The sequence below is a fragment of the Salmo salar genome, chromosome ssa09 (genome assembly GCF_905237065.1).
Source record: "Salmo salar chromosome ssa09, Ssal_v3.1, whole genome shotgun sequence".
Classification (NCBI taxonomy): domain Eukaryota; kingdom Metazoa; phylum Chordata; class Actinopteri; order Salmoniformes; family Salmonidae; genus Salmo; species Salmo salar.
The window spans coordinates 81,359,024-81,386,957 of NC_059450.1; the positions used below are offsets into that span (position 1 = coordinate 81,359,024).

At 42.7% G+C, this 27,934-nt stretch overlaps 2 protein-coding genes across 5 annotated transcripts; one reads left to right on the forward strand and one right to left on the reverse strand.

The window, feature by feature from the left end:
* Positions 1 to 580: 580 nt before the first annotated feature.
* ctbp1 (C-terminal binding protein 1) lies at positions 581 to 18,165 on the reverse strand. Of its 4 annotated transcripts, none has more exons than XM_014212668.2 (10): positions 18,067 to 18,165; positions 14,402 to 14,433; positions 7,089 to 7,243; positions 5,375 to 5,519; positions 3,473 to 3,679; positions 2,708 to 2,922; positions 2,396 to 2,526; positions 2,163 to 2,290; positions 1,904 to 2,018; positions 581 to 1,763 (listed from the first exon to the last, which is right to left on the reverse strand). In XM_014212668.2, exons 3-10 carry the CDS (start codon positions 7,224 to 7,226, stop codon positions 1,577 to 1,579), a joined length of 1,266 nt encoding a protein of 421 aa, XP_014068143.1. In that variant the 5' UTR covers positions 7,227 to 7,243; positions 14,402 to 14,433; positions 18,067 to 18,165; the 3' UTR covers positions 581 to 1,576.
* Positions 16,701 to 26,610, forward strand: LOC106612003 (macrophage erythroblast attacher, E3 ubiquitin ligase). Its single transcript, XM_014212760.2, has 9 exons — positions 16,701 to 16,810; positions 22,948 to 23,130; positions 23,428 to 23,631; positions 23,814 to 23,936; positions 24,029 to 24,105; positions 24,217 to 24,325; positions 24,437 to 24,570; positions 24,843 to 25,038; positions 25,127 to 26,610. Exons 1-9 carry the CDS (start codon positions 16,736 to 16,738, stop codon positions 25,220 to 25,222), a joined length of 1,197 nt encoding a protein of 398 aa, XP_014068235.1. The 5' UTR covers positions 16,701 to 16,735; the 3' UTR covers positions 25,223 to 26,610.
* The last annotated feature ends 1,324 nt before the right edge of the window (positions 26,611 to 27,934 follow it).

Genomic DNA, 27,934 nt, shown 5'->3' on the forward strand with positions numbered 1-27,934 from the left:
CTGTGGCGCACCGCATGAGGCAAATGGTGGTCACACCCCTACTTTTTTTTTAAGGTGTCTGTGACCAATAGATGCATATCTGTATTCCCAGTCATGTGAAATCAATAGATTAGCGCCTAATGAATGTATTTAAATTGACTGATTTCCACATATGAACTGAAACTCAGTAAAGTCTTTGAAATCGTTGGGTTTCTATTTTTGTTCAATATAATTCAGTGCATATCTTTCTACGTTCCAACAGATACACATGGAATTAATCAAGATCAGAGGTTTTCATGCAACATGACTTTTTAAGTAAGATGAATATGATTTTATTTCTGTATCCTTGAGACCAAATATGTTTATTGAAAATCATAATAATAATCTAGTGGAAATTCAGACAGTTACATTGGCCTTGAACCTTGCATCTATTGTCCCATCTAGTGGAGGTATTTGGTAATGCATCCATTTTCCTCATATTTGAAAAAGCCTGTCATATCTAATTTTAGTAATCTAATCACACTGTATAGGAGAGCCTAGAAGCCTGGCACACAAGACTAATCATATCAGAACTTGGACAGAATGCCAACGGACAATGACATAACATTTGACCTTTCAACAGGGACTTTTATTTATTTTTAAAATAATTCATACAAATGCATACAGTCACAAACATCTCTTTTTGGATATTGGTTAACCAAAAATAATGATATTTATAATATATAGTATGTATATTGCTAACCTACTACTTCACCAGAAGAGAGGCAATGTATGTCTGCTACTAATTGTGCAGCTGGGAGCTGCTTCTCTTCTCAGACACGTTACAATCAAGTCACACTGACACAGGCAAGCAGTACGTCAGGTATGCACAAGACAGGGGGGTCTTCTCTCCCAAAATGCACAGTTTTAACATTTATACAGAGGCTGAAGACTACAGAACAACATGCCCCTTAAACTGAAAGAACAAATGGAACTTAAAGTATTTTTGCTAATATAGACCAGAGGCAGGCGGGTAGAAAAACAAAGCACTATGTGGTGTAGAAGAAAAAGAACTAGGGAAACTCCATTTCCTGAGAACCTGTGCAAAAGCTGCCTCTTTTGGGGCTTGTTGGGAAACATATAAAACAAAAATTCTATTGTCTTTTTAAAATCGGTTGTTTAGTTTTCACCCTTGTTTTTCTTTTAGACTGCACTACAAATAATTGTTTTCATATTTCTAAAAACTGTACACAAACAGTTACAATCATGTTATAATCAACTACTTCTGCTTTAACAAGAACCCATAGGACACAGAAACAGACATTCGCCCACGTTACTTGGACAAACTATAGTCTAAACAGTAGGATTGGCTTTAAAGGATATTTTTCTCTTTTCGAATCCACAATATTATTCTATTTTTTTTTCTACACAAAAAAAAAGTTTCAAAAAGACGACTGACTCCACTATGGTTGGACCAGATGAACTGTAATGGACCTCTGTGAGTCTGTCTGTTTCATGGCAGCTGTTTAGAACCCATGATGCTTCAGTTCCATTCCTCTTTGGGGTGATGAAGACCAGCAGAGTTCTATAATTGGACAGAGAGCTCTGTGGGGCGGGGCTACAACTGGTCGTTGGGGTGCTGCTCTCTGTCCAACTCTGCTTTTCCCGGCTGGCCCGGCGAGGGGGCGCGAGGGGGGTGGGCGGCGCTGGACAGGCTGTGTGTGATGGGCACGGCACTAGGAACGATCCCCTCTACAGGCGGAGGGAGCCCCCCAGAGGCCAAACTCACAACACCAGGAGGGTATCTGGGAGAAGGAGAGGATGCCCAGAAAATGAGTCACCAGCATCCACAAATAACACCCAGCATTTTATTTTGGCCTGTGGCAAAATATGCATACAGTGCCTGTATCTACATGTTATTCTGTACCAACAGTGGCTGTATTACCTGTATGCCCCATTGACCTCAGGGTGACTGACAGCAGGGGTCATACTGGCCCAGTGACTAGTCTGGCTAAGGAACTCCTTATTCACACAGTTCTTCAGGCTGTCTGGAATACGACCTGGAAGCAGGAAACGGTCACTGATGAAGCACAATGTGCTTATTGGGGAGTTGTTATTGTGGCTTTTCTGTTGTTTATTAGTGAAAGGGGAGCCTGACACAAGAATCCACCTGAGAATACCCATGCTTAGTGTAATGGTGTTACCTGAAATGGCTCGGCGGATCTCCCTGGCTGCCTCCTCTCTCATCTCAATAGAAGCCTGTTCACTGTACCAGGCAGCGTGGGGAGTACAGATGAGGTTTGGAGCATCTTTCAGAGGGCCCTGGTTGAAACTGAGACAGAAGAAACATGGGAATTTATTGTTAACATCAATTCAACAGAGTGTCATATAAATATCAGTAGAATGAAAACAGTAGAAGAATTCAAAGTTAGCTCACCCGAAGGGCTCTGTCTCGTGGACGTCCAGGGCCGCTCCTCGGATCCTCCCCTCTTTCAGGGCCTGAGCCAGGGCTTTCTCCTCCACCAGCCCCCCTCGGGCCGTGTTAACCAGGAACGCACCCTGGCGCATCTACAACACACCATATAAAATATGTAGACCGTGCAGGACACAACTGTAAAGGACATGCTACATTGGTCTTCTTAGTAGATTTAAATCCCCCAGTGCAGTGACATGGATCCAGTAGGCTTCTGTGAGTGAGTGTCTATATATTTCTGTCTGTGCAATTGCATGTGCGTGTCACGGCCCCAACCTGTTTGATGGTAAAGTCGTTGATGAGGTGGTGGTTGTGCTCGTTGAGGCTGCAGTGGAGGGTGACACAGTCGCTGTGGAAGAGCAGGTCCTGGAGGGTGTTGACGCGCTGCAGGCCCAGGGCTCGCTCCACTCCGTCAGACAGGTACGGGTCATAGAATATCACATTAAACCCAAAGGCTTTGGCTCTCAGTGCTACAGCCTGGCCAACACGACCTGAGGACAGACAACAACATGGACATTTGAGTAATACCCAGACAAGTAAATAGTTACAGCAAGGAGATACAATAAAGATGAATTCCTTACACATTCACTATGCCTGTTTTGTAACACATCACAGCTCAAAATGGCATACAGAAAAGCCATCGAACTCTACTAAACAAGCCCATATTTAAACAACCGATTTCCTATTCATTATACCGACAATGTTATCTTCAGCTAACAGCCAGTTGGGCAGTGTAATACAATGTACAGGTGCAGGATCTTAATTTGAGCCAGTTTACTACAGCAGGAATATAATCCTGCAGCAACAAGAAATGTGAATTATTATGTGGATTATAATTAATGGAAATGTTTGTAGAGGTTGATACATTTTTCGTAAGGGAAAATCAAGTCTGAAATGTCAACGTGGAAAGCCTTTTTAAACCTCAAATACACTACAAGTTTTAAATGTCCTGCATTGGAGGAAAGTTATCCTGCAACAGGGTGATCAAATTAAGATCCTACATCTATAATATAACATTGTACTGTAATATCTCACACTAACCGAGGCCGATGATGCCAAGTGTCTCCCCACGGATCCGCGCCGCCCCAGACGCCACCTCCCTGATCTGCTCCACACTCTGGACCCGGGTGCCCTCGCGCAGCGCCTGGTGGAGCCACGTGGTCCGTCTGTACAGGTTAAGGATGTGACACAGTGTGGAGTCCGCTGTCTCCTCCACCGATGCTGCTGGCATGTTACACACTGCTATCCCTATTGGAGGACAGGACGAATGTAAACAGCTACTCCTAATGTAAGGTGGGTATAGACCTACAGTACCAGTCAAAAGTTACAACACACCTATTTATTCAAGTGTTTTTCTTTATTTTTACTAGTTTCTACACAGTAGAATACTAGTGAAGACATCAAAACTATGAAATAAACACATATGGAATCATGTAGTAACCCAAAAGGTTTTTAAACAAATCAAAATATATTTATTTTATAAAATGGATTATAAAGAGCCACTCTTTGCCTTGATGACAGCTTTGCACACGCTTGGCATTCTCTCAACCAGCAACACCTGGAATGCTTTTCCAACAGTCTTAAAGGAGTTCCCACATATGCTGAGCACTTGTTGGCTGCTTTTTCTTCACTCTGCGGTCCAACTCCTCCCAAACCGTCTCAATTGGGTTGAGGTCGGGTGATTGTGGAGGCCAGGTCATCTGATGCAGCACTCCATCACTCTCCTTCTTGGTAAAATAGCCCTTACACAGTCTGGAGGTGTGTTTTGGGTCTGATAGTGGGACTAAGAGCAAACCAGATGGGATGGCGTATCGCTGCAGAATGCTGTGGTAGCCATGCTGGTTAAGTGTGCCTTGAATTCATTCTAAACAAATCACAGACAGTGTCACCAGCAAAGCGCTATCACACCTCCTCCTCCATGCTTCACGGTGGGAACCACACATGCAGAGATCATCCGTTCACCTACTCTGCGTCTCACAAAGACACAGGGGTTGGAACCAAAAATCTCAAATTTGGACTCATCAGACCAAAAGGACACATTTCCACCGGTTTAATGTCCATTGCTCGTGTTTCTTGGTTCAAGCAAGTCTTCTTCTTATTGATGTCCTTTAGTAGTGGTTTCTTTTCAGTAATTCGACCATGATGGCCTGATTCACGCAGTCTCCTCTGAGCAGTTACTGTTGAGATGTGTCTGTTACTTGAACTCTGTGAAGCATTTATTTGGGCTGCAATTTCTGACGCTGGAAGCTAATGAGCTTATCCTCTGCAGCAGAGGTAACTCTGGGTCTTCCTGTCCTGTGGCGGTCCTCATGAGAGCCAGTTTCATCATAGCGCTTGATGGTTTTTGCAACTGCACTTGAAGCAACTTTCAAATAAATTTTCCGGATTGACTGATCTTCATGTCATTTCTCATTGCTTATTTGAGCTGTTCTTGCCATAATCTTCTGTATACCACCCCTACCTTGCCACAACACAACTGATTGGCTCAAACGCATTAAGAAGGAAAGAAATTACACAAATGTACTTTTAACAAGGCACACCTGTTAACTGAAATCCATTCCAGGTGACTACCTCATGAAGCTGGTTGAGAGAATGTGCAAAGCTGTCATCAAGGCAAAGGGTGTCTAAATCTTTTTTGGTTACTACATGATTCCATATGTGTTATTTCATAGTTTTGATGTCTTCACTATTATTCTACAATGTAGATGCTACTAAAAATAAAGAAAAACCCTTGAATGAGTATGTGTCCAAACTTTTGACGTGTACTGTATCAAAACATTTTTTCTTTTTATTATGCAGATCTGAGCAATTGCACTTTATTTAAATGGAATATCATAACATGCAGAAAATAATAGAAGATTTGACCTAGTGATCAGTTCACAGCCTGTAAGTCTTTAGGTGGACATCCGTATCAAGTTGAGAAAGAGCACAGCAGGATCTCACCTAAATCTCCAGCTGACTTGATATCGATGTTGTCGAAGCCGCTGCCTATGCGAACAATGATCCGCAGTGCCTTGAATTTGTCAAGGTCCTCCCTCATTAGTGTGATGGTGTGATACACCAGAGCTCCTACAGCCTCGTTCAGTACCTGCCAACACAACGCTATGAGGTTTAGTACATTACAGCTCCTACAGCCTCGTTCAGTACCTGCCAACACAACGCTATGAGGTTTAGTACATCACAGCTCCTACAGCCTCGTTCATTACCTGCCAACACAACGCTATGAGGTTTAGTACATCACAGCTCCTACAGCCTCGTTCAGTACCTGCCAACACAACGCTATGAGGTATAGTACATCACAGCTCCTACAGCCTCGTTCAGTACCTGCCAACACAACGCTATGAGGTTTAGTACATCACAGCTCCTACAGCCTCGTTCAGTACCTGCCAACACAACGCTATGAGGTTTAGTACATCACAGCTCCTACAGTCTCGTTCATTACCTGCCAACACAACGCTATGAGGTTTAGTACATTACAGCTCCTACAGCCTCGTTTAGTACCTGCCAACACAACGCTATGAGGTTTAGTACATTACAGCTCCTACAGCCTCGTTTAGTACCTGCCAACACAACGCTATGAGGTTTAGTACATCACAGCTCCTACAGCCTCGTTCAGTACCTGCCAACACAACGCTATGAGGTTTAGTACATCACAGCTCCTACAGCCTTGTTCAGTACCTGCCAACACAACGCTCTCATGTTTAGTACATCAGCGGACAGTTATACAGCACCATTCAATAAGAGAAATAGAACTAAACTAATGTGTCATCCGAATGCATAGCAATTCATTAACCATAGCGGTGTTGTTGTTCCATAGGCCCTGACATGGGCTCTCCATTGGGCTCTTGTAGTGATAGCCCATCTATTCTCACCACGTTTGACGTTTCATTTCATGATCAGCCCAACTGCAGCTAGTACCATACGCTCTGCCACTTCTCCCTTTATACGCTGTGTAAAGCCACCATGTAGCTCAATTAAACTGAAAGGGGATCTTTTAATTAGGCAAGGAGCTGGGTGGTTATGGGCCTGTGAAAGGGAATGAGGAGAGAATGTGGGTGCCATCTGTTTGTGAAGGGCCAGGAAGAGCTCAACGATTCAGCCTGCCATACATTCAGAACCAGAGCAGGAGAAAACACACACTGGGAATCAGCACTACAGGAAGTATGGATGGCCAATTTTCCTCTGATGTTTAATTTTGCTTTCTTGCACTGGGTGGGAAAAACACTGGATATAATCAAGTCATATTATATTATTATTATCTTTCACCTTTATTTATCTAGGCAAGTCAATTAAGAACAAATACTTAATTACAAATGGCTGCCTACCAAAAGGCAACATAAATTAAAATAAAAAAAGATACATAAAGTCTATTGTACTGTTCTGTTAATTAGGGAGATTCCATTTATTTTTACTGAAATATGTATACTTGTCAGGCTTATTTCTGTCATTGTAAATTAGTTGTTTGTGTCATTGTTTTTAGGACATTGTTGATTACGGTGTTTGAACAAACTTGTTTAACAGCACAGGGTCTTGCATATAATATGGTAAACAAATACTGTTTTTAGGCCAGGGATTCTTTTTTAAGTCGAATTAACTTGAAACTGGTAGCATGTAAATGAAGCTGAGCAGACAGATAACATGTAGAGCATGGCAGGACCTTCTCATGGATCTCCTGGGTGGACTGGGCATCACAGAAGGCCACAGTGGCCACGTCTTTCAGGATGGGCATCTCTATGGTGCAGTCACGCCCGTCCAGCAGGGCCACCAGGGGCCGGGGGTGCATGGGCCCGTTCATAATTGGGGGCCGGATGCCTGTAGACAGAGAGGATGGGTAAACATACTATATTTGACATCATAGTCTACTGTTAAGGACCGCTCACAGACAGTAAGTCTGGAAAGAGGTATGTCTATAGTATGGGTTGTGATATGACATGGCAGTGTGGGAAAATTGCAGCTGTGTTTATGATCTTGCTTACTATTTTCCACCTAAAACAACCACTAATCCAGTTGTCAGTTGGTATGTTAATGATTCCCATGCGAGTAAACAAAAATCCACAAAAGGGGTCTCATACTTTATTTGGGTTTCAGAGAATTATTTGCGGTTTTTAATAAGTCAATATTGCATCCATGACTGGAAAGCCATTTAAAAATGTCATAGGTCATCTTCATGGATGTTTCTGAAAAGCCGCCAGGAGCAGGAGCCTTTCATAGAAAATGAGAAATACACCCCCTGATGGTGCAATTCATCAAATGATGGTGAGAGTGGTAACTAAACTTTACATGACATTTAACCAACTGCCATGCCCCTATCAACTATAAAATGACTAAACCACTTCAGTGAGAAACCAATTTAAAGAGCAACTGTGTGGGTCAATTGCACTACGGTTCACACACAGAACAATGCAACTGTGCATCAAATTGTTAGAATAGGTTTCATTTTCTACACTGATGCTACTCATTGTCCCAAATAATCTGTGTTTTAACTGTACATCCACTTGTTTTGGAAGATATCAGTAACAAGGGGATGTAGTGTACTTTACTACACAATTCAGTCTTCTGGATTAACACTGGAATTAGTCCACATATGAGCACCAGTTCTACATGGTATTCCACGTGCTCTAATAAGGGATTCATGTGAACACATCAACAGGGAGAAATAGTGAGAAGGGAAAAAGATCCCCATCATCGCTTTACTGACACATTTACAGACTCTGTTCTAACTGGAAGGAAATATCTTTCATTCCAGTGGAGGATATGACCTTGTGAGAATCAGTAGGAACGACCCTTGGGTCCAATATTCTAAACAGTGTCTCTTGTGGCCTAAGAGTTGTCCCTCCTCCGTCTGCTACAGTGAACTGTCATCTATGCTCATACAGTCAAAGCTACTTCCTGAAAATAAGGTCAGCACCCCAGAAAACCCCAGTTGTGTTCTACAAGGATATCAGAGCTGTCCTCTAACATGCACATGTGAAATGCTTCAAACATAGCTCTATTTTATTTATTAGACTATTGTTTTTACAGTGAGCATGCCAGGAATCAGCCCATTCGATTTCAATACAGCACAATAAAATCTAGATTTGCATTCATATTAAAGGTAGCATTGTAACTGTAACCACCATAGGGAGAGGGAAAAATGGTGCACCTGTGAGCAGCTCGAGCTGTGTGATTTATGATCATAGCCAATCTGGCACAAACATGGCGTGACCGTCTCTACCCACTGTTGTTCCCACAGGAGATCTCCCTCCCAGATGAGCCAGGGGAGTCTAGACACACCCCTCTCCTTCAGCTCACTCCCTCATCAGCTACCAGTACACACACACACACACACACACACACACACGCACACCTGCTCATACACCGATACACACGCAAGCGAACGTGTGCGCACACACACAGGCAAACACAATCACACAAGCACTCTCTCACGTACACAGATCACTAAGCCCCGTCTGGTTGGTCTACAATACATTTTTCTTCAAAGATGACAAAAATGCTAAAAAAGAAAAATAAGAACAAACAATGCATGTTTTATCACCACTATCATGACATTCCATGGCCATAATGATATGTGAGCTTTGTATTGTGGTAATTCTGCCAATTTGAGCACCCCAGGGGTGAATTGGTGTGTCAATTTTAATTAGATAAGACACGATCCTTTGATCACAGAATCAAAAGACCCCTATGAGCCCAGACATGAATAATCATACAAAGATCAATCATGAAGATCAGACAATACCCCCAATGTAGACAATATGCTGCTGTTGTGAATACAAGAAAACAAAATGTCCAAGTAACAGACACCAGTATGAAAACATGGAAGTATTCACCATAGCAGCATCAGTGCTAAGCACCTACATAGCTGTTTTCTGTACTTCCTGAACCTGAAGTATTCCCCTAGTAGACTGTTCTAGAATCAAAGTTTCCTTCTCCCCTGAAAGGAAAATGAGGAAGCAAGTCAAGGCCGGAACTGGAAATACCGTTCCCCACTGCACAATGAACAGGAAATATGTGCTGTGTGTGTCCTTGCCTCACATTTTCAGAGGGAAATAGTACTGTCCTTCATCCCACAGGAGGCTAATCGTTCCCTGGATCAACACAGAAAGGCTCTAACCCCTCACACACATCTCCTCTGACCAGGTCCAAAACAGCTAAACAGAAACACATTCGGAGTGGAAAGCAAGTCATTACAGCATTGTAAGTGGCTGAATGGGAGAGATGAAAGATAATGGAGAGAGAAAGAGAGAGAGGGGAGGAGGGAAGGAAGAGGGGGGAGGGGAAGGTAGAATACTGTACAGCACACTGAACACACATATCTGTGTCCACACCACACAACGCAATCACAGTTAACATTTGGTCCCATGCACAAAAGGAAAGGTAAATGTTTACCTAAAGGCAAGCCTTTGTTCAGCAAATGCGAGCTTCCCATCTTTTTCCCCAAAAAAGGGCATTCACTTCAGCAAGACATCATAAATCCACAGCATATGGCGGATACTTGAATGTTCTTCCTTTTCCCCCTCAGTGACAAACATACATATGCTCCCCCTTTTTTTTACTTCCCTTATGCTCCCTCACTCTCCCTTCCTTCCTCACTTTCTATTTCGACTATCGCTCTCTGTCACACGCGCGTGCACACAGAATGCAAGTGTCACTGCATTTATGGGAGTGGGAGATCGAGAGAGAGCAGCCGCGTGAGTGAGGTGGCTGAAAGAAAATGAGAAAAGAAATGGGGTGGAGCTAAGGCCACACGAAATGTAGCTTTTGTTTTCCGAAAGAAGGCCAAATGTAAAGTGTTATGCAATAACAGAAGATAGGCTATAGCCAACAGAAGAAAAGCAAACGCCCTAAAATAAAACATGTAAATTAAAATGTGATACATAATAACTTTGCTGAGTTGCAGTTTACAGTGCATGGTGTACATTTGCTGCATATCAAGACAAAGATGTGTAATAACATAATAATAACATAATAATTACATGATTGACTTGTTTGTCTTTAAGATTTAAAACAAGCATTAAAAAACCTACACATCTTTAATTATCGATTGTGATTACATCTTTGAAATAAGTTACCATATGGTTTCTCAGTAAATATGATTAAAACCATAGATATCTTGACTCACTGTTAATGACTCTACTGTTAATGACTCTACTCTACTAAGGTGTCATTGTAATTCATGCTCCTGAGACAAACACACAAAAAACTCTTATTTGAATGACAGCCCCAGTGTGTCACCGGTGATTATCCAGAGCCACAAAATTCTGAGTCTTTATGGTAAACTAATGAGGTAAATCCTTTTGGATTTTTGGAAATACAACACAAGGTTAATTTGATAGCACATTCAATTATCAAACAAATACTGTGTCCCAAAGCTCTCTATGCTGGTTCACACCCTGGCCAGTGATAAGAACTATGTTGCCATTTTTAAAGATCTATTCACCTGGTCACTGCAAAGTTTTTTTCTGCACAACTTCTTACAAGCGAATGCTGGAAGGTAAACAGATCTCCACTTGTGCTTGAGTGGAAAATACTTAAGTGGGAGACTTTTGTTTTGTTACTCCATTTCAGCCGATCTAGCACAGCATGTCCTCTAACATGTATCCCATCCAGGCTACATCGCTGTATCATAGGGCTAGATAACTCATATGAGCCGAATTAAAATATCCCAGAAATGTTTCATACGCACAAAAAGCTTGTTTCTCTCAAAACATTTCTCCTTTGCCAAGATAATCCATCCACCTGACAGGTGTAGCATATCAAGAAGCTGGGAACAATAAAAATGCTACTCTAAAATGGGCAGTTGTGTCACACAACACAAGGCCACAGATGTCTCAAGTTTAGAGGGAGCATGCAATTGGCATCCTGACTGCAGGAATGTCCACCAGAGCTGTTGTCAGATAATTTAATGTTAATTTCTCTACCATATGCCGCCTCCAACGTTGTCCTATCGGTCCTATCGGCCTCACAAACGCAGAGCACGTGTAACCATGCCAGCCCAGGACCTCCACCTCTGGCTTCTTCAGTTGCAGGATCGTCTGATACCAGCCACCCTGATGAAACTGATGGGTTTGCTGATGAAACTATAGGTTTGCACAACCAGTCTCTGGGAAGCTCTTCTTCGTGCTCGCCGTCCTCACCAGGGTCTTAACCTAACTGCAGTTTGGCGTTGTAACCGTCTTCAGTGGGCAAGGATATCCCTGCCGGCCAAACCCTTTGATGGACACTGGCATGCTGGAGAAGTGTACTCTTCACGGATGAATCCCGATTTCAACTGTACCGGACAGATGGCAGACAGCGAGTATGGTGTCGTGTGGGTGAGCGGTTTGCTGATGTCAACGTTGTGAACAGAGTGCCCCATGGTGGCGGTGGGGTTATGGTATGGGCAGTCAATTTGAATGCACAGAGATACCGTGACGAGATCCTGAGGCCCATTGTCGTGCCATTCATCCGCCTCCAGCACCTCATGTTTTTATTATTTTTAATTATTATTTTACCCCTTTTTCTCCCCAATTTCGTGGTATCCAATTGGTAGTAGTTACAGTCTTGTCTCATCGCTGCAACTCCAGTACGGACTCAGGAGAGGCGAAGGTCGAGAGCCATGCGGCCTCCGAAACACAACCCAACCCAACACAATGCACATCCAACCCGGAAGCCAGCCGCACCAATGTGTCGGAGGAAACACCGTAGACCTGGCGACCTGGTCAGCGTGCACTGTGCCCGGCCCACCACAGGAGTCACTAGTGCGTGATGAGACAAGGATATCCCTGCCGGCCAAACCCTCCCCAACCCGGAAGATGCTGGGCCAATTGTACGCCGCCCCATGGGCCTCCCGGTCGCGGCCGGCTGCGACAGAGCCTGGACTCGAACCCAGAATCTCTGGTGGCACAGCTAGCACTGCGATGCAGTGCCTTAGACCACTGCGCCACCCGGGAGGCCCCCAGCACCTCATGTTTTAGCATGATAATGCACGGCCCCTTGTCATCAGGATCTGTACACAATTCCTGGAAGCTGAAATTGTCCCAGTTCTCCCATGGCCTGCATACTCACCACACACGTCACCCATTGAGCATGTTTGGGATGCTCTGGGTCGACGTGTACGACCGCGTGTTCCAGTTCCCGCCAACTCTATGCGAAGGAGATGTGCCGCGCTGCATGAGGCAAATGGTGGCCACACTATAGCTTTTTTTAAGGTATCTGTGACCAACAGATGCATATCTGTATTCCCAGTCATGTAAAAAAATTACACATTTTCTCATATGAACTGTAACTCAGTAAAGTCTTTGTAATTGTTGCGTTTCTATTTTAGTTCAATGTATGGGCATGTTGGCACATTGCATCTGCCAATTAAATAGCCCCAGATACAAATATTCCTTTGTGGATCATTTAGCAAAGTAACATCTAAACACGAGCAGAGCTGGGAGAGAATGGAACAACAACTGACTATAAACACAGAGTGTGATACAATCTGGAACCGCCACATAACACATGAAACAGTGACTCATTGAATACGGAACACAGAAAACACAAATATCTTGAATGACAATATGGCATCCACTGTTATATCTGAACTGTACATGAAATAAGACATGCAGTAGAGGGGAGAGAAGAAGATGTGAAGGGTAAAGAGAGAAGGACAGAGAAAAGGAGGGGAGAGGAAGATGCCCCAGAGAAAGATTATGCTGTCTGAGCCAATGGTCTGAGCACAGACTGCAGCCAACTCCCCAGCACTCACTGCAGCGTAGCTAATGGTTCTGCTCCTTCACATCGGATTCCACAAACAACCAGAGAGATGCACAGGCCAACCAAAGCACTGGCCATTTGATGACTGACAGCAAGTCTAATGTCGTCTTTTAAGTTGCAACGGACCTATGTGAATGTTATACTGTAAATAGCAGATGCTGGTTATATTTGTGGAACTAGCCAAATGTATAATTGGATTGGTTATGCTTTTCTGAGAGAGAGAGAGAGAGAGAGAGAGAGAGAGAGTGTCAATAAAGCCCTTTGAATTGAATTGGGGGGGGGTCCAACAGACCTATCTTTTCGTATTAGGAGAATTTAAAGGTGTGTGGAAAATCAGAAACCTGTGGTGTAGGACTCAGTGTTGATTGCTTCAAAATTCTTCACTCCTTGTTCTTGAAAAAGCACAAGCGTATCAGTGTAAAATGCACTACTGACTCCTAGTAATAACACCGAAAAACCTCCCACACACACACATTATCTCTCAGTAAAGAGGGCTGGGAACAGCATCACAATACAGTTCAAAGTATTAGACCACTGATAAACACACAAAAACACCATACTACAGTATCTACAACTTCTCATCTCCATACTTCCCCCCTATGCCCCTCCCCTCTCAGTGCCACTCAGCATACTCCCCCTCGCTGAGTGAACACAACGCTGCCCTGTATCCTGACCTAGTGACCTGGACAACCACACACGGCACAAAGGAACCACAACATGGGGGTGGACGATCACAAACCTTGCATCACCCTCTTCTGTGTCTCAAATCCAGACTGTGCTTGTGCTTGCTAAAACATGCGGCAGAGCATTGGCCAATCATAGGAGCTATGTGACAGCCAATCAAGGTTGGCTGCCTCTGGATAGTAGCCAATCACAATATGGCTCATTACTCAACTAGACAGGCTTGGGGGGGGGGGGCTCCTACAGGAAAATAAATCTGAGCATGCAGTGGAGAGAGGGGGAGGGGGAAAGAGAAAAGGGAGAGAGTGTATGGGGAACAAGAGTCAGTAATGGCTGAGCGAAATATTTTTCAAATGGCACGTTGGATCAGACAATAGAACCTTTTACCGAAAGGAATTCTTCATGATGTTTTATGCACATTCAAAATATAGATCATATACATAAGGAGGTGGTCTACTGTTCATTCTTATATCTTTAGACATTGACAGTGCACTGCTTAAAGTAATGTGTATCTTTGTAGATTTGCCATTGAAACCAATTACATATACTTACATGTTCAAGTAGATTTGGTCTTCTTTTTAGCTCTGGAAAATAAATAATTTCTGATCATCAGCATCTGTTGCCTTTGTCATGTGATTGTATCACTGAGAAAGAATGGCATAGTGCAAACAAACTGAGTCTGAGTGGATTGTGATCATCATTGATAATAGGTTCTGAGAAGGACAGCTTGGAAAAATTGTCAAAAACTCCAGCCACCCAAGCCACAGACTGTTCTCTCTGCTCCCGCATGGCAAGCGGTACCAGTGCACCAAGTCTGGAACCAACAGGACCCTGTACAGCTTCTAACTCCAAGCCATAAGACTCCTAAATAGCTAATCAAATGGCCACTCTGGACAACCTGCATTGACCCTTTTTTACACTAACTTTCATGCTCTGACTCTATGCACATACACTGGACTCTACCCACACATACTTACAGTGCATTCAGAAAGTATTCAGACCCCTTGACTTTTTCCACATTTTGTTATGTTACAGCCTTATTCTAAAATTGGTTGAGTTGTTTTTTTCCCCCTTCATCAATCTACACACAAGACCCCATAATGACAAAGGGGGGGGGGGAGTTTTTTGCAAATGTTTTTTTTTTTTTTTTAAAGAACTGAAATATCAGATTTACATACATTTTCAGACCCTTTACTCAGTACTTTGTTGAAGCACCTTTGGCAGCGATTACAGCCTTGAGTCTTCTTGGGTATGACGCTACAAGCTTGGCACACCTGTATTTGGGGAGTTTCTCCCATTCTTCTCTGCAGATCCTCTCAAACTCTGTCAGGTTGGATGGGGAGCGTTGCTGCACAGCTATTTTCAGGTCTCCCCAGAGATGTTCGATCGGGTTCAAGTCCGGGCTCTGTCTGGGCCACTCAAGGACATTCAGACACTTGTCCCAAAGCCACTTCTGCGTTGTCTTGGCTGTGTGCTTAGGGTCGTTGTCCTGTTGGAATATGAACCTTCGACCCAGTCCAAGGTCCTGAGCGCACTGGAGCAGGTTTTCATCAAGGATCTTGCTCTACTTTGCTCCATTCATCTTTCCCTCAATCCTGACTAGTCTCCCAGTTCCTGCCACTGAAAAACATTCCCACAGCATGCTGCTGCCACCACCATGCTTTACCTTAGGGATGGTGCCAGATTTCCTCCAGACATGACGCTTGGCATTCAGGCCAAAGAGTTCAGTCTTGGTTTCATCAAACCAGAGAATCTTGTTTCTCATGGTCTGAGAGTCCTTTAGGTGCCTTTTGGCAAACTCCAAGCGAGCATTTTACTGAGGAGTGGCTTTCATCTGGCCACTCTACCGTAAAGGCCAGATTGGTGGAGTGCTGCAGAGATGGTTGTCCTTCTGGAAGGTTCTCCCATCTCCACAGAGGAACTCTGGAGCTCTGTCAGAGTGACCATTGGGTTCTTGGTCACCTCCCTGACCAAGGCCTTTATCCCCCGATTGCTCGGTTTGGCTGTGCGGCCAGCTCTAGGAAGAGTCTTGGTGGTTCCAAACTTAATCTGTTTTGTACCCTTCCCCAGATCTGTGGCTCCAAACAATCCTGTCTCGGTGCTCTACGGACAATGTATTCAACCTCATGGCTTGTTTCTTTCTCTGACATGCACTGTCAACTTTGGGACCTTATATAGACTGGTGTGAGACTTTCCAAATCATGTCCATTCAATTGAATTTACCACAGATGGACTACAATCAATTTGTATAAACATCTCAAGGATGATCAACGGAAACAGGATGCACCTGAGCTCAATTTCGAGTCTCATTGCAAAGGGTCTGAATACTTATGTAAATAAGGTATTTCTGTTTTTTATTTTTAACTCTGCATTGTTGGAAAAGGACCTGTAAGTAAGCATTTCACTGTTAGTCTACACCTATTGTTTACAAAGCATTTCACTGTTAGACAAATAACATTTGAGCTTCAGTTCATGACTAACAGGTCATGTAAAGTCCATTATTCAATAAAAAGATAACTTCACTTACTTAATACATCTTGAGCAACTAAAGGCATTTTGAAATGACCATTTAACATCAAGATATCTTACAGATTGTACCTACTAGGCTTGTGTTTTGTCAACAGTGTCATTGCCACCAGTGTCATTCATGTACGCCACCAACAGCTAGCTCTCTCACCTCTCAGTTGTTCTTAAAACCCCTGCCGCATGTACAACCACGTATTCGAAAATAAGTAAAAAAGAAGAAGCTTGCTTGGGCCCAATTTCATTCAACAGACATTTTTCTACACACCCCAAAAATATTTTACTGACGACACCAGCACACTAGATGGCTGTAGTGAGCATACGTATTTTTTGCACTGCAAGTAAAATCCTAGAAATTCACAAATGAAGATGGCGGTGCAAGAGACAGCTGCCCAACTATCCATGGCGCTGAAGGTTCAAGAGTATCCCACTTTGAAGGTTTGAAATGGCTTATTTGAATGAAAATCAAGACTAACCGATCGTGATGCAGGCATGAGCTTCAGATTTGTCAAACTAGGCGCTAATTCCGATCATTTGGCTGGCTATTAGCTATCAAGCTAACCAACGTTAACGACGTCAGGCAGGGGCAAGTTGGTTCAAAACAACGGGGCAAATGTTAGATTGAGGTTATGAAAAGACTTGGTCAGATACAACATCCCAATCCAGTAGTTGATTGTCAATTATCGAGAAGATTGGTGGTTATTCGCAAACGTGGTTAGCTAAAAATATACACATTTGCCACGTATCTTATGCTAACTTGCTAGCTAGCCAGCTGATATCTGTCGTGTCGGCTAGCTAGCTTTAGCTGGTTCTCTGTCCATATTCCGTGGCTTGTGAAGTCAGCAATTCATCACACTGCACGTGATAACGTTAACATTACTTGGAATTGGATGGCCAGCTCGTGTGTGAATACGTTTCCTCTGTCACTGACGCAGATTTGAATGCTAACAAATTTCTAGGTTAGATCAATTTAACTTAACTAGTTATTCACGTTTGTTTCCAAATTCACCATAGCTAGCTGTTAGCTAGTATTGTGTCCCTATGAAATCAACATGCCATGACAAGGATGGTTCCTCACCAGCCGTGTGAAGTACAGCGTCACCAAAAATATTCAGATGTCGCTAGCATGCAAGCTAACTAAGTTAGTCACAAATCCAAAGCGACATGAATGCTAGTCAGTTGATCGTTTACAACTGTGTAATTATGGTCAGTGGACTAGTTAGTAGCTATTACTAGATGTTTTTTTAAAGCTAGCTAACAAGCGCAGTGTCCTCAAATTACTGCCTCGACAATATGGCTGAGAAGATCGAGTTTGCAGCCATATCACACTGCGACACTTATTGTTATGTGGCTGCTGCTAGACGGCTGTATGTTTGCTTTCTTAGTCGCCATTTTATCTGAATAGTCGTTTAATTAAATTGGGATTGTAAGAGTACTTGTACGACATTTAAGTGTTGTTACTTTAATTCGCATAATAGGACTGTGATGATTGATATTATCAGAGCTGAGGCCTTAGTAGCTTTGGGACACACTGTCGGGAGTCTGTATTGGTTGGACGCCCTGAGTTGTGAATCATTCTGGTGGGTGGCAAAGGAAAATAACCCTACCACAATATAGCCGGCTTAACCAAAGAAACATTTCCTTTCAACCCTTTCAACAAAAGCATTTGTATAATCTCGAGGAACTCTACTTACCAGATGTAATTTGAAATTTGACCCTTGCTATGAAATAAACGTCTGAATCCAACTTTTGTCCGACCCACGCCAGATTTAGCTGTAGGAAGTCTCGCGTGAAGTGCGTGGTCTAATGGCAGCCCTCTAACTCAACGGGAATATGGTGCTGTAAGGACAAAAGTTGACATATTTCACTTTACATCTGGTAAGTAGAGTTCCTAGAGATTATACAAATGCTTTTGTTGAAAGGAAATGCTTCTTTGGTGAAGCCGGCTATATTGTGGTAGGGTTATTTTCCATTGCCAGCCACCAGAACAATGCACAACTCAGGGAGTCCAACCAATATAGACTCCAGATGTCCCAAAACTAAGGCCTTATGTGGTTGGTTGGAATCTGTTATACATTAAGAACACCTTCCTAATATTGCATATCAGAACACCTGCAATTCGTCGGCGCATGGACTCTACAAGTTGTCAAGTGTTCCACAGTGATGCTGGTCCATGTTGACTTGGCTGGATGTCCTTTGGTTGGTGGACCATTCTTGATAAACACAGGAAACAGTTGACTGGATTTAACAAGTGACAGCAATAAGGGATCATACTTCTGGTCATGTAGTGTATGTGGACACCTGCTTGTCGAACATCATTCCAAAACCACCATGGGCATTAATATGGAATTGGTCCCCCCTTTTCGGCAATAACAACCTCCACTCTTCTGGGAAGGCTTTCCACTAGATGTTGGAACATTGCTGCGGGGATTTGCTTCTATTCAGCCACAAAGCATTAGTGAGATTGGGCACTGATGTTGGGCGATTATGCCGGGCTCGCTGTCGGTGTACCAATTCATCCCAAAGGTATTCGATGGGGTTGAGGTCAAGGGTCTGTGCAGGCCAGTCAAGTTCTTCCTCACCGATCTTGACAAACCATTTCTGTATGGACCTCGTTTTGTGCACAGGGGCATTGTCATGCTGAAACAGGAAAGGGCTTTCCCCAAACTGTTGCCACAAAGTTGGAATTACAGAATTGTCTAGATTGTCATTGTATGCTGTAGTGTTAAGATTTCCCTTCTCTGAAACTAAGGGGCCTAACCCGAACCATGAAAAACAGCCCCAGACCTTTAAAGTTGGCACTATATGGGCTGTGGCGGTCACACAATTTCATCAGCAGGTGATTGTCAAGCAAATAACTGTCGGTCTCACGGTAATTGACCGTTAATTAACATAAACACATTTAGCATCTCCTGGCTTCCACACACAGCCTACAAGCCATTTTAAAAAGTGTAATAAATCCATGTTATATAGCCTACCCCTTCATAATAAATCCATTATTTATTTTAGACGGGTCTAAAGATGCATGATATGAAGAAAATGTAGTCTATTTCAGAAGAAACGGATAGCATACTCTGAGGCCCGGATTGCTGCGTTGTGCCCTTCTCCCTGAGTGTGCTGCGCAATCCGAAGCGTCTCTCACTCGCATGGCTTTCAGGCATATGATCAGGTCTTTCTCACAGGCTACAAGTGAAGACAGACACATCAGGGGCGCAACTGCGCGTGTCCTTATTCAATTCCGAGGTGCATATTGAAGATATATGAAGAACTGTCCACATTTACTTTATCAGCCAACAAGATAAGTAGGCCTAACAAACAGCAAAAGCACTAGCCTATGTCAATCTACTATCCCCATAGTACTAAAGTTGACCTATTCTGTGCAAGAAATAAATATTTCAAACATAGTCTGGGACAGTTGTGGGATGCAATAGATCCAAAATGAATACAAGCACTAGCATCAAAAAAAACTTTTTTATGCAATGTGGCTGACGCAACATCAGAACGTTTAGCTTAAAATGTTGATAAACTATTAGGCTATTTCTTCAAATGGTAGTAGGCTATAAGTGTGAATATTCCATTAGCGGAAAACACCATTATCAAAAGTGACCGCAAATACAATTATGCATGTAATGCTTTTATTATAAAGGTGCATTTTTAATGGTGAAAATGATATTCCCCAAATTTGAAACTCACGTGCTGCTTATATATGCCAGTCAGGCTCTACATCCCTTGTAAAGCAGGTTAATGTGCTTAATTTTAAGACGTTATTCGGCCACTTTAGTTGTGATACAAACCTTATTAAAACAGCCCTGTGGGCTATGCTACATGAGGTGTGCGATTATGATTCGAACAAGTTGCAAAAAAAGGCATTGTTTCTTATGCTGGGCATCATTCACAAGTGATAATATATAATTCACAAGTGATAGTCTAATGGGTGACAATATTAGCCTATTCTTCATTTAATCTTGTCTTTACATATACTAAATAATATATGTGTGACATTTGTTATGATTTAGAATGGACCATTATTATTCACCTGTATCGAAACGGGCAGCGGGGAAAAATATGTAATCTATGCACTTAAATAGAGAATGGAGGATGCTTTTCCCCGTGGTTTATTTTCATGCCAGCCAGGTAGGCTATACTCCTGTTGTAAATATAAGCAATGTTCTTAACCTCTTACATCTAGATGTTCCGCTAGCGGAACACCACTCCAATATCCAATGATAGGGTGTGGCGCGAATTACAAACTCCTCAAAAATCCCAAAACTTCAATTTTTCAAACATATGACTATTTTACACCATTTTAAAGACAAGACTCTCCTTTATCTAACCACATTGTCCGATTTCAAAAAGGCTTTACAACGAAAGCAAAACCATTAGATTATGTCAGGAGAGTACCCAGCCAGAAATAATCAGACACCCATTTTTCAAGCTAGCATATAATGTCACAAAAACCAAAACCACAGCTAAATGCAGCACTAACCTTTGATCTTCATCAGATGACACTCCTAGGACATGATGTTATACAATACATGCATGTTTTGTTCAATCAAGTTCATATTTATATCAAAAACCAGCTTTTTACATTAGCATGTGACGTTCACATGCACTCCCAGGACTTCTACTTCAACAACAAATGTTGGTTTGGTTCCAAATAATCCATAGTTATATCCAAATAGCTGCGTTTGTTCTTGCGTTCAAGACACTAGCCGAAGGGTGACGCGCCGGCGCGTATCGTGACAAAAAAATTCAAAATATTCCATTACCGTACTTCGAAGCATGTCAAAACGCTGTTTAAAATCAATTTTTATGCGATTTTTCTCGTAAAATAGCGATAATATTCCGACCGGGCGACGTTGTTTTCGTTCAAAGACTGAAAATGTAAAATGGACTCTTCACGTGCACGCGTGCGCCCGTTTCATTGTTCTCAGATCGACCACTATCCAAATGCGCTACTGTTTTTCAGCCAGGGACTGCAGAGTCATCATTCAACGTTCTGGCGCCTTCTGAGAGCCTATGGGAGTCTTAGAAAATGTCACGTTACAGCAGAGATCCTCTGTTTTCGATAAAGAGGCTATACAAGGCCAAGAAATGGTCAGAGAGGGCACTTCCTGTTTAGAATCTTCTCAGGTTTTGGCCTGCCATATGAGTTCTGTTATACTCACAGACACCATTCAAACAGTTAGAAACTTTAGGGTGTTTTCTATCCAAATCAAACAATTATATGCATATTCTAGTTTCTGGGCAGGAGTAATAACCAGATTAAATCGGGTACGTTTTTTATCTGGCCGTGAAAATACTGCCCCCTATCCTAAACAGGTTAATATTAGGAGAGGGGGCAGTAGTTGTTGAGAAATAAAATAGTAGGCCTAGCCTATAGAAAACTGATGGGAACCTCTTTTTATTAGCGGCCATCACTCTGTTTTTCTCCCGCAATTGTATAGCTTATAGAAATGTTGTGCAAAAGTGTTTTGATTCGATTTTCGAATACATTTGCATTGATGATGTGTGATTAGAGGGACAATAGAGTGCTGAGTACCAGGCCGTTAGCAAGTTTGGTAGGCTACTAATGACCATCAGCAGCATCAGAGCTTGGAGAAGCCTAATTACCGTGACTAAACGGTCATGTGGAATTTGTCTCGTGACCGCCATTGTGGCTGTAATACGGTCAACGCAACAGCCCTAGACACTATGCATTTGGGGCAGGTTAGCTTTCTCCTGGCATCTGCCAAACTCAGATTTGTCAGTCGGACTGCCAGATGGTGAAGTGTTATTCATCACTCCAGAGAACGTGTTTCCACTGCTCCAGAGTCCAATGGCAGCAAGCTTTCCACCACTCCAGCTGATTCTTGGCATTGAGCATGGTGATCTTAGGCTTGTGTGCGGCTGCTCGGCCATGGAAACCCATTTATAACAGCACTTACAGTTGACCGGGGCAGCTCTAGCAGGGCAGAAATTTGACGAACTGACTTGTTTGAAAGGTGGTATCGTATGACTCTGCCACGTTGAATGTATGTCTGAAGATTGCATGGCTGTGTGCTCGACTTTATACACCTGTCAGCAACGGGTGTGGCTGAGATGGCTGAATCCACTAATTTGAAGGGATGTACACATACTTCTGTGTGTGTGTGTGTGTGTGTGTGTGTGTGTGTGTGTGTGTGTGTGTGTGTGTGTGTGTGTGTGTGTACAGACAGACAGACAGACAGACAGACAGACAGAAGTATGTGTACACAGCAGCGACAGTCAGTTTGTCAAATTTCTGCCCTGCTAGAGCTGCCCCGGTCAACTGTAAGTGCTGTTATAAATGGGTTTCCATGGCCGAGCAGCCGCACACAAGCCTAAGATCACCATATATATATATATATATTAGTGTAGTTTTCATCTGTTCAGTCTGTCAAGGAAAAAGCAGGTGTTCATAATGTTTTGTACACTCAACTAGAGGTTATGATCCCAGCAAGTGATCAAATATTTGATCGAATATTTGGAAACTTCAGCCAAATAATGAACCCTAAATGGTCAGAATGGATGACTGAAACCACCTCATGTAGCTTTTGCATTGATCATATGTACAGGTACCATATGAAACTCTGAACAAGCGCTTCAGAGCTGCACAGAAGAACATTGACCGGGAGACGAGTCACGTAACCATGGTGGTGGCAGAGCTGGAGAAGACCCTCAGCAGTTTCCCAGTGGTGGATTCTGTGGTGTCCCTTCTAGATGGGGTGGTGGAGAAGCTCAGTGCCCTGAAGAGGAAGGTAGGTTCAGACAGTTGCCCTCTGAACAGTTAGCATTGAAATGTTGCTGTGAAGAGATTTTTTTAAATGTATTTATAGTATTCCTCGATCAACCCCAGATAGCTTAGCTACCAATATTTCAGCCAACTTCACGTTTGCAAATTTCTTAAGCACTTGTTAAATCTTGTACATGTTTATTGAGCGATTTCAAAAACAATGATTTATCAACATAAGTTAATCAAAGCAGTAAAATGAAGAGGATCCAGCAGAGATCAAGTACTACATGCAGTAAGTATAGAACATGTGAATATTGGATAGGCTGCTGAGTCCATCCAGGCGGAGGATGAGAGTGCTAAGCTGTGTAAGCGGAGGATTGAACACCTGAAGGAACACAGCAGCGACCAGCCAGTGGGCGTCAATGTCTGGAAAAAGAAACGAATGGACCGCATGATGGTGGAACACTTGCTGCGGTGTGGCTATTACAACACAGCGGTCAAACTGGCACGGCAAAGTGGCATTGAGGTGCGTCCCACTTCGTCAATATGTAATCTTGTATGCGTGGATACTATTTATAGTTTCTTATCCTTTACAGTAAAAGACTTTGGTAGTATCTCCAATGGCTGCTAGTATTGTAATTGTTTAGAGAACTACATTTTCTGTGCTGTCTCTATTTCACATGACCCCTCTTTCTCCCTGTCCTTCAGGACCTGGTCAACATTGAGATGTTCCTCACAGCCAAAGAGGTGGAGGAGTCGCTAGAGCGACAGGAAACCGCCACCTGTTTGGCCTGGTGTCATGACAACAAATCACGCCTCCGCAAGATGAAGGTAAGTCAGGAGATTATGCCATGTCTGTTAGTAGATCATGATGTCTCGTACATTATATGTACATATTAACTCATTGATGCTTCTCCTTCCAGAGCTGTTTGGAGTTTAGTCTGCGAATCCAGGAGTTTATCGAGCTCATCCGACAGAACAAGCGCATGGACGCCGTCAGGTAGGAAACTGTTTCTGCTGACATTGCACATCCTGTAATAAAATATTCAGGTTAACATTGAGACATATTTAAAGTTCAAATGAAAACAATCATGATCCATGTTTTTCACAGACATGCGCGGAAGCACTTCAGCCAAGCAGAGGGGGGTCAGCTGGATGAGGTGCGGCAGGTGATGGGTATGCTGGCGTTCCCCTCAGACACCCATATCTCCCCTTATAAGGTAATACCATAAAATGCCCTAGCCTGTAGTGTGCATATGTCTTTCGGGAATGTCAAATACTGTAGGCCTGTGATCAGGTCTGATCATCTCTTTGTCTGTCAACCCTCACAGGATCTCCTGGACCCTGCCCGCTGGAAAATGCTGATCCAACAGTTCAGATACGACAACTACAGATTACATCAGCTGGGCAACAACTCTGTGTTTACCATCACACTCCAGGCTGGCCTGTCTGCTATCAAAACTCCGTATCTTTTCTGGTCACTGCTCTGTGCTCCTTAGTTTAGCTGTTTCAACCAGTAGCATGTGGTGCTCTGTCATCTGCTTGTTTTGGTGATGCACATTGTCTCCTTTTGATTGTGATGGCCAGGTCTCTATAATTACTTATCTAAAACTGCACATCAAATTCAAGGTCTTCAAAATATTTGGCTCAATGTGTTCTGCCAAAGACCTCCAGCTGTTAAGTACTAGAATGTAAAGTGAAAGTTACAGTTTTAGCCCTTAACCTTTCTGCACGCAGTCAGTGTTATAAGGAGGATGGCACCTCTAAAAACCCTGACTGCCCCGTGTGCAGCAAGTCCCTGAACAAACTGGCCCAGCCCCTGCCCATGGCACACTGTGCCAACTCCCGTCTGGTGTGCAAAATCTCTGGGGAGGTGATGAATGAGAATAACCCACCCATGATGCTGCCCAACGGCTATGTTTACGGATACAACGTGAGTCTCTACATCCCACACATTTCATCTTTACAATGGCAATGGAGTAATTGTTATTATTCATGTTAATCATTTCTCCTTCCTCTAGTCTCTTCTATCCATTCGTCAAGATGACAAGGTGATCTGCCCCAGAACCAAAGAAGTCTTCAGCTTCTCCCAAGCTGAGAAGGTGTACATCATGTGATGTGATGGATACACCTCGACTATGCCCAGCGGGTCCAGTCTGAGTGCAGTGGATCCCTCAGAAGAACCTCTAGCCCCTGCCCCAATGGCAATGCTCCACCATGTGACTGAGCCGAAATCACCCCACAGCCCACCTACCGACCTCTCGCCCTCGACCTGCCAAAACTGCCTCTCACTATGGAGAATAGTCCCAAATCACCTTGGGCAGATTTGTGAAACTAGACTAATTAACAGACTTTTGTTTTTAAAGTGTTGATGTTTTGACTTTTATTTGAACCTAGAGTCCAACCGGTAGTGTGGCACGTTAAAACTCTGTATTGCTCCAATATCATAACAGGAGCTTCTGCCTTTTACCTTTGTTAAACCAGACTTACTTCAGACTTACAGGCTGACCACATTGGTGTTTGCCACATAATGGCACTAATTTCATGATGCGCACAAGTTACATAATTTCTATGTAGCCATGTTGGGGGGGAATAAATAGAAATACTTTGAAATTGGTCATCTTGTGTTTGTCCCCCTGTGAAATCTGTGATTGCAGATCTGGGACGTTACACTCGATCTTGTAAATACTAGAGAATTGATCATTTGCGTACAGATTCAGGTCTCTCAAAATGTTAATGAGAAACATTTTAAGAACTCCATAGACCTTCCACTGATCAGGCGTGAAGAAGAACACTGTTGTTGCTTGAGGTACTTCATGGCAACCTTGTACACTGACCTATAGTATACTCTGTACACTTTTGAGGATCATAGTGGATTTGTGTCTTGCAAGGGAACATGCCAGGTCTCACCACCTGAAGAAGACTTGACAAGTGGTCCAACATAGAGCTTACAAAATACTTATCTTTTCCAGTGTTTTGTAATAACCAGTGGTCTTCCTAGTTTGTGTGATTGGAGATGCATAATCGTTTCTGCACCCACAACTGGATGGGTTAATTCATCACTTTTTATATTGATTTAGTTATACAACTCTGATATAGTCAATCCAAAATACTCAATTATTCTATCTTTAGTTTCATATTTTTCAATGATGAACATTGTGCATTGTAATTAAAGAGGATAATTATGATATTTTTTTTTTGCTCTTCATTTTTTATGATCTAGTGCTGATTTTTAAGACATTTTGTATGACTAACACAAATTGCTGCAGATTTCACAAGGGGCTACAGTTGGTCCAAATTGTTCCTTGAGATTACAGAGGGTAATCTTACCATATGTTTCAGTACCTACCATCTATCCCACCTTTTTTTCATCTTGGCTGGTTGCTTCTGAACTGTTTAGTGTTGTTATTGTGGAGAGACCGTTTAGAAACTGAGCATGCATGTTTATATTGGTAGGATAGATTGATTGTTCAAAAACGATTGCTGATAAAAGAACTCAAATTGGTTCCTGTCTTTCTTTCTCTCCACCCAACACATCTCCATAAACGTTGACATGCTGCTTTATCAGACAATATGATAGTGAGTGATGAATTCGTGGTTTGGTAGTCTGAGAATGGAACACTGACATTAATACTATAAGGACAATCAATATTCCTACCATTAAAGAATGGTAATTTATGACAATTGGGTTGACAGCTTATGTTTAACGAACCACATGGAAATTTAGATGTCAACGGGTTGAACCATTGACAGTAATAGACTAACGATTGAACATGAACACTTCCTCAAACATGGCAACGTTTAGTTGCCAAAACGTTCTCAACGTTGCAGATAGTAATGCCATAATTAGAGCCTACAGGATTTCTTGTATAGATGCATGTTTGTTCTACATAACACATTTCTATCTGAACATTCCAAAACGTGTTACAGAGCTTCTAAACCCAGAGGCGCAACATCGCGAGACATCCGTGAACGCTTGCTAAACAGACCAAGCCAGAGTTTGGGGTTTCAGAAGTCAATGAGAGAAATTGGAAAATTCTTCCATGTTTGTCAATTTTCTCTCAATCTAAAACAAAACCTAGATTCGAGCCCAATGTCGTACGTAGTTGAGCATTGTATTACTCCAACCACGTGAAAGTGACAAACTGACACGTTTTCATTTTCGTCAAATCAAGTATATCGAAGGAAGCCAACGTCGCCATCACATCGCCTACAAGTGTGATCGGGGATATCTATTGGAGAAGCAGTTTCTGCCTATCTTCATACCAAATAATTTTTATAACTAAATCAATGGTTTCCAATGGGATCAAATGAGTCATAGTGGGCAGAGCCAAGCACGAGCTAGCGAGATCCTATTGGTGCGTTCTAGCGTACATCTGCATATTTCCGTTAGGGAACGCCTCCTTTGTCAAGGGCGCGTGTGCAATTCGCCTTTGCACTCCTAATCTTTTGCAAAGGGTAAAGTCTACAAAACTTACTACCACATGTGGTAGTGAGTGTAAACGCGAACCTGATGCTTCACATTTATACTTCCGGTCAAATATCTGTCTCATTGTTCAATCTGTGTTCATACGTACTGTATTTGGGTGTGTCCTTCTTTTCTTCAATTATATTTTGTGGCGGATGGCATCCAATATGTTGCACTTTACCGCCACCAACTGGACTGGTGTATAAATCCATTATACTTTGTGACACAAAATGAAGAAGAAATTTACCCTACCCTTATTAAAAATCCTCCACTCTATTCCACTAATATTAACCCGTTATGGTCCTACACCAGGCAAACAGACACCACCACTCAACACACCCTGTAACTTCTGAAGTCAGAA

Coding starts and splice junctions, on each gene's coding strand:
- LOC106612003 (XM_014212760.2), top strand. CDS start 16,736: ATGAAGATGGCGGTGCAAGAGACAGCTGCCCAACTATCCATGGCGCTG. Junction 24,326..24,436: donor CCCATATCTCCCCTTATAAG/GTAATACCATAA, acceptor CAACCCTCACAG/GATCTCCTGGACCCTGCCCG. Junction 25,039..25,126: donor GCTATGTTTACGGATACAAC/GTGAGTCTCTAC, acceptor TCCTTCCTCTAG/TCTCTTCTATCCATTCGTCA.
- ctbp1 (XM_014212666.2), bottom strand. CDS start 9,857: ATGGGAAGCTCGCATTTGCTGAACAAAGGCTTGCCTTTAG. Junction 3,680..5,374: donor CAAGTCAGCTGGAGATTTAG/GTGAGATCCTGC, acceptor GTCCTCCAATAG/GGATAGCAGTGTGTAACATG. Junction 2,019..2,162: donor GATCCGCCGAGCCATTTCAG/GTAACACCATTA, acceptor TCCTGCTTCCAG/GTCGTATTCCAGACAGCCTG.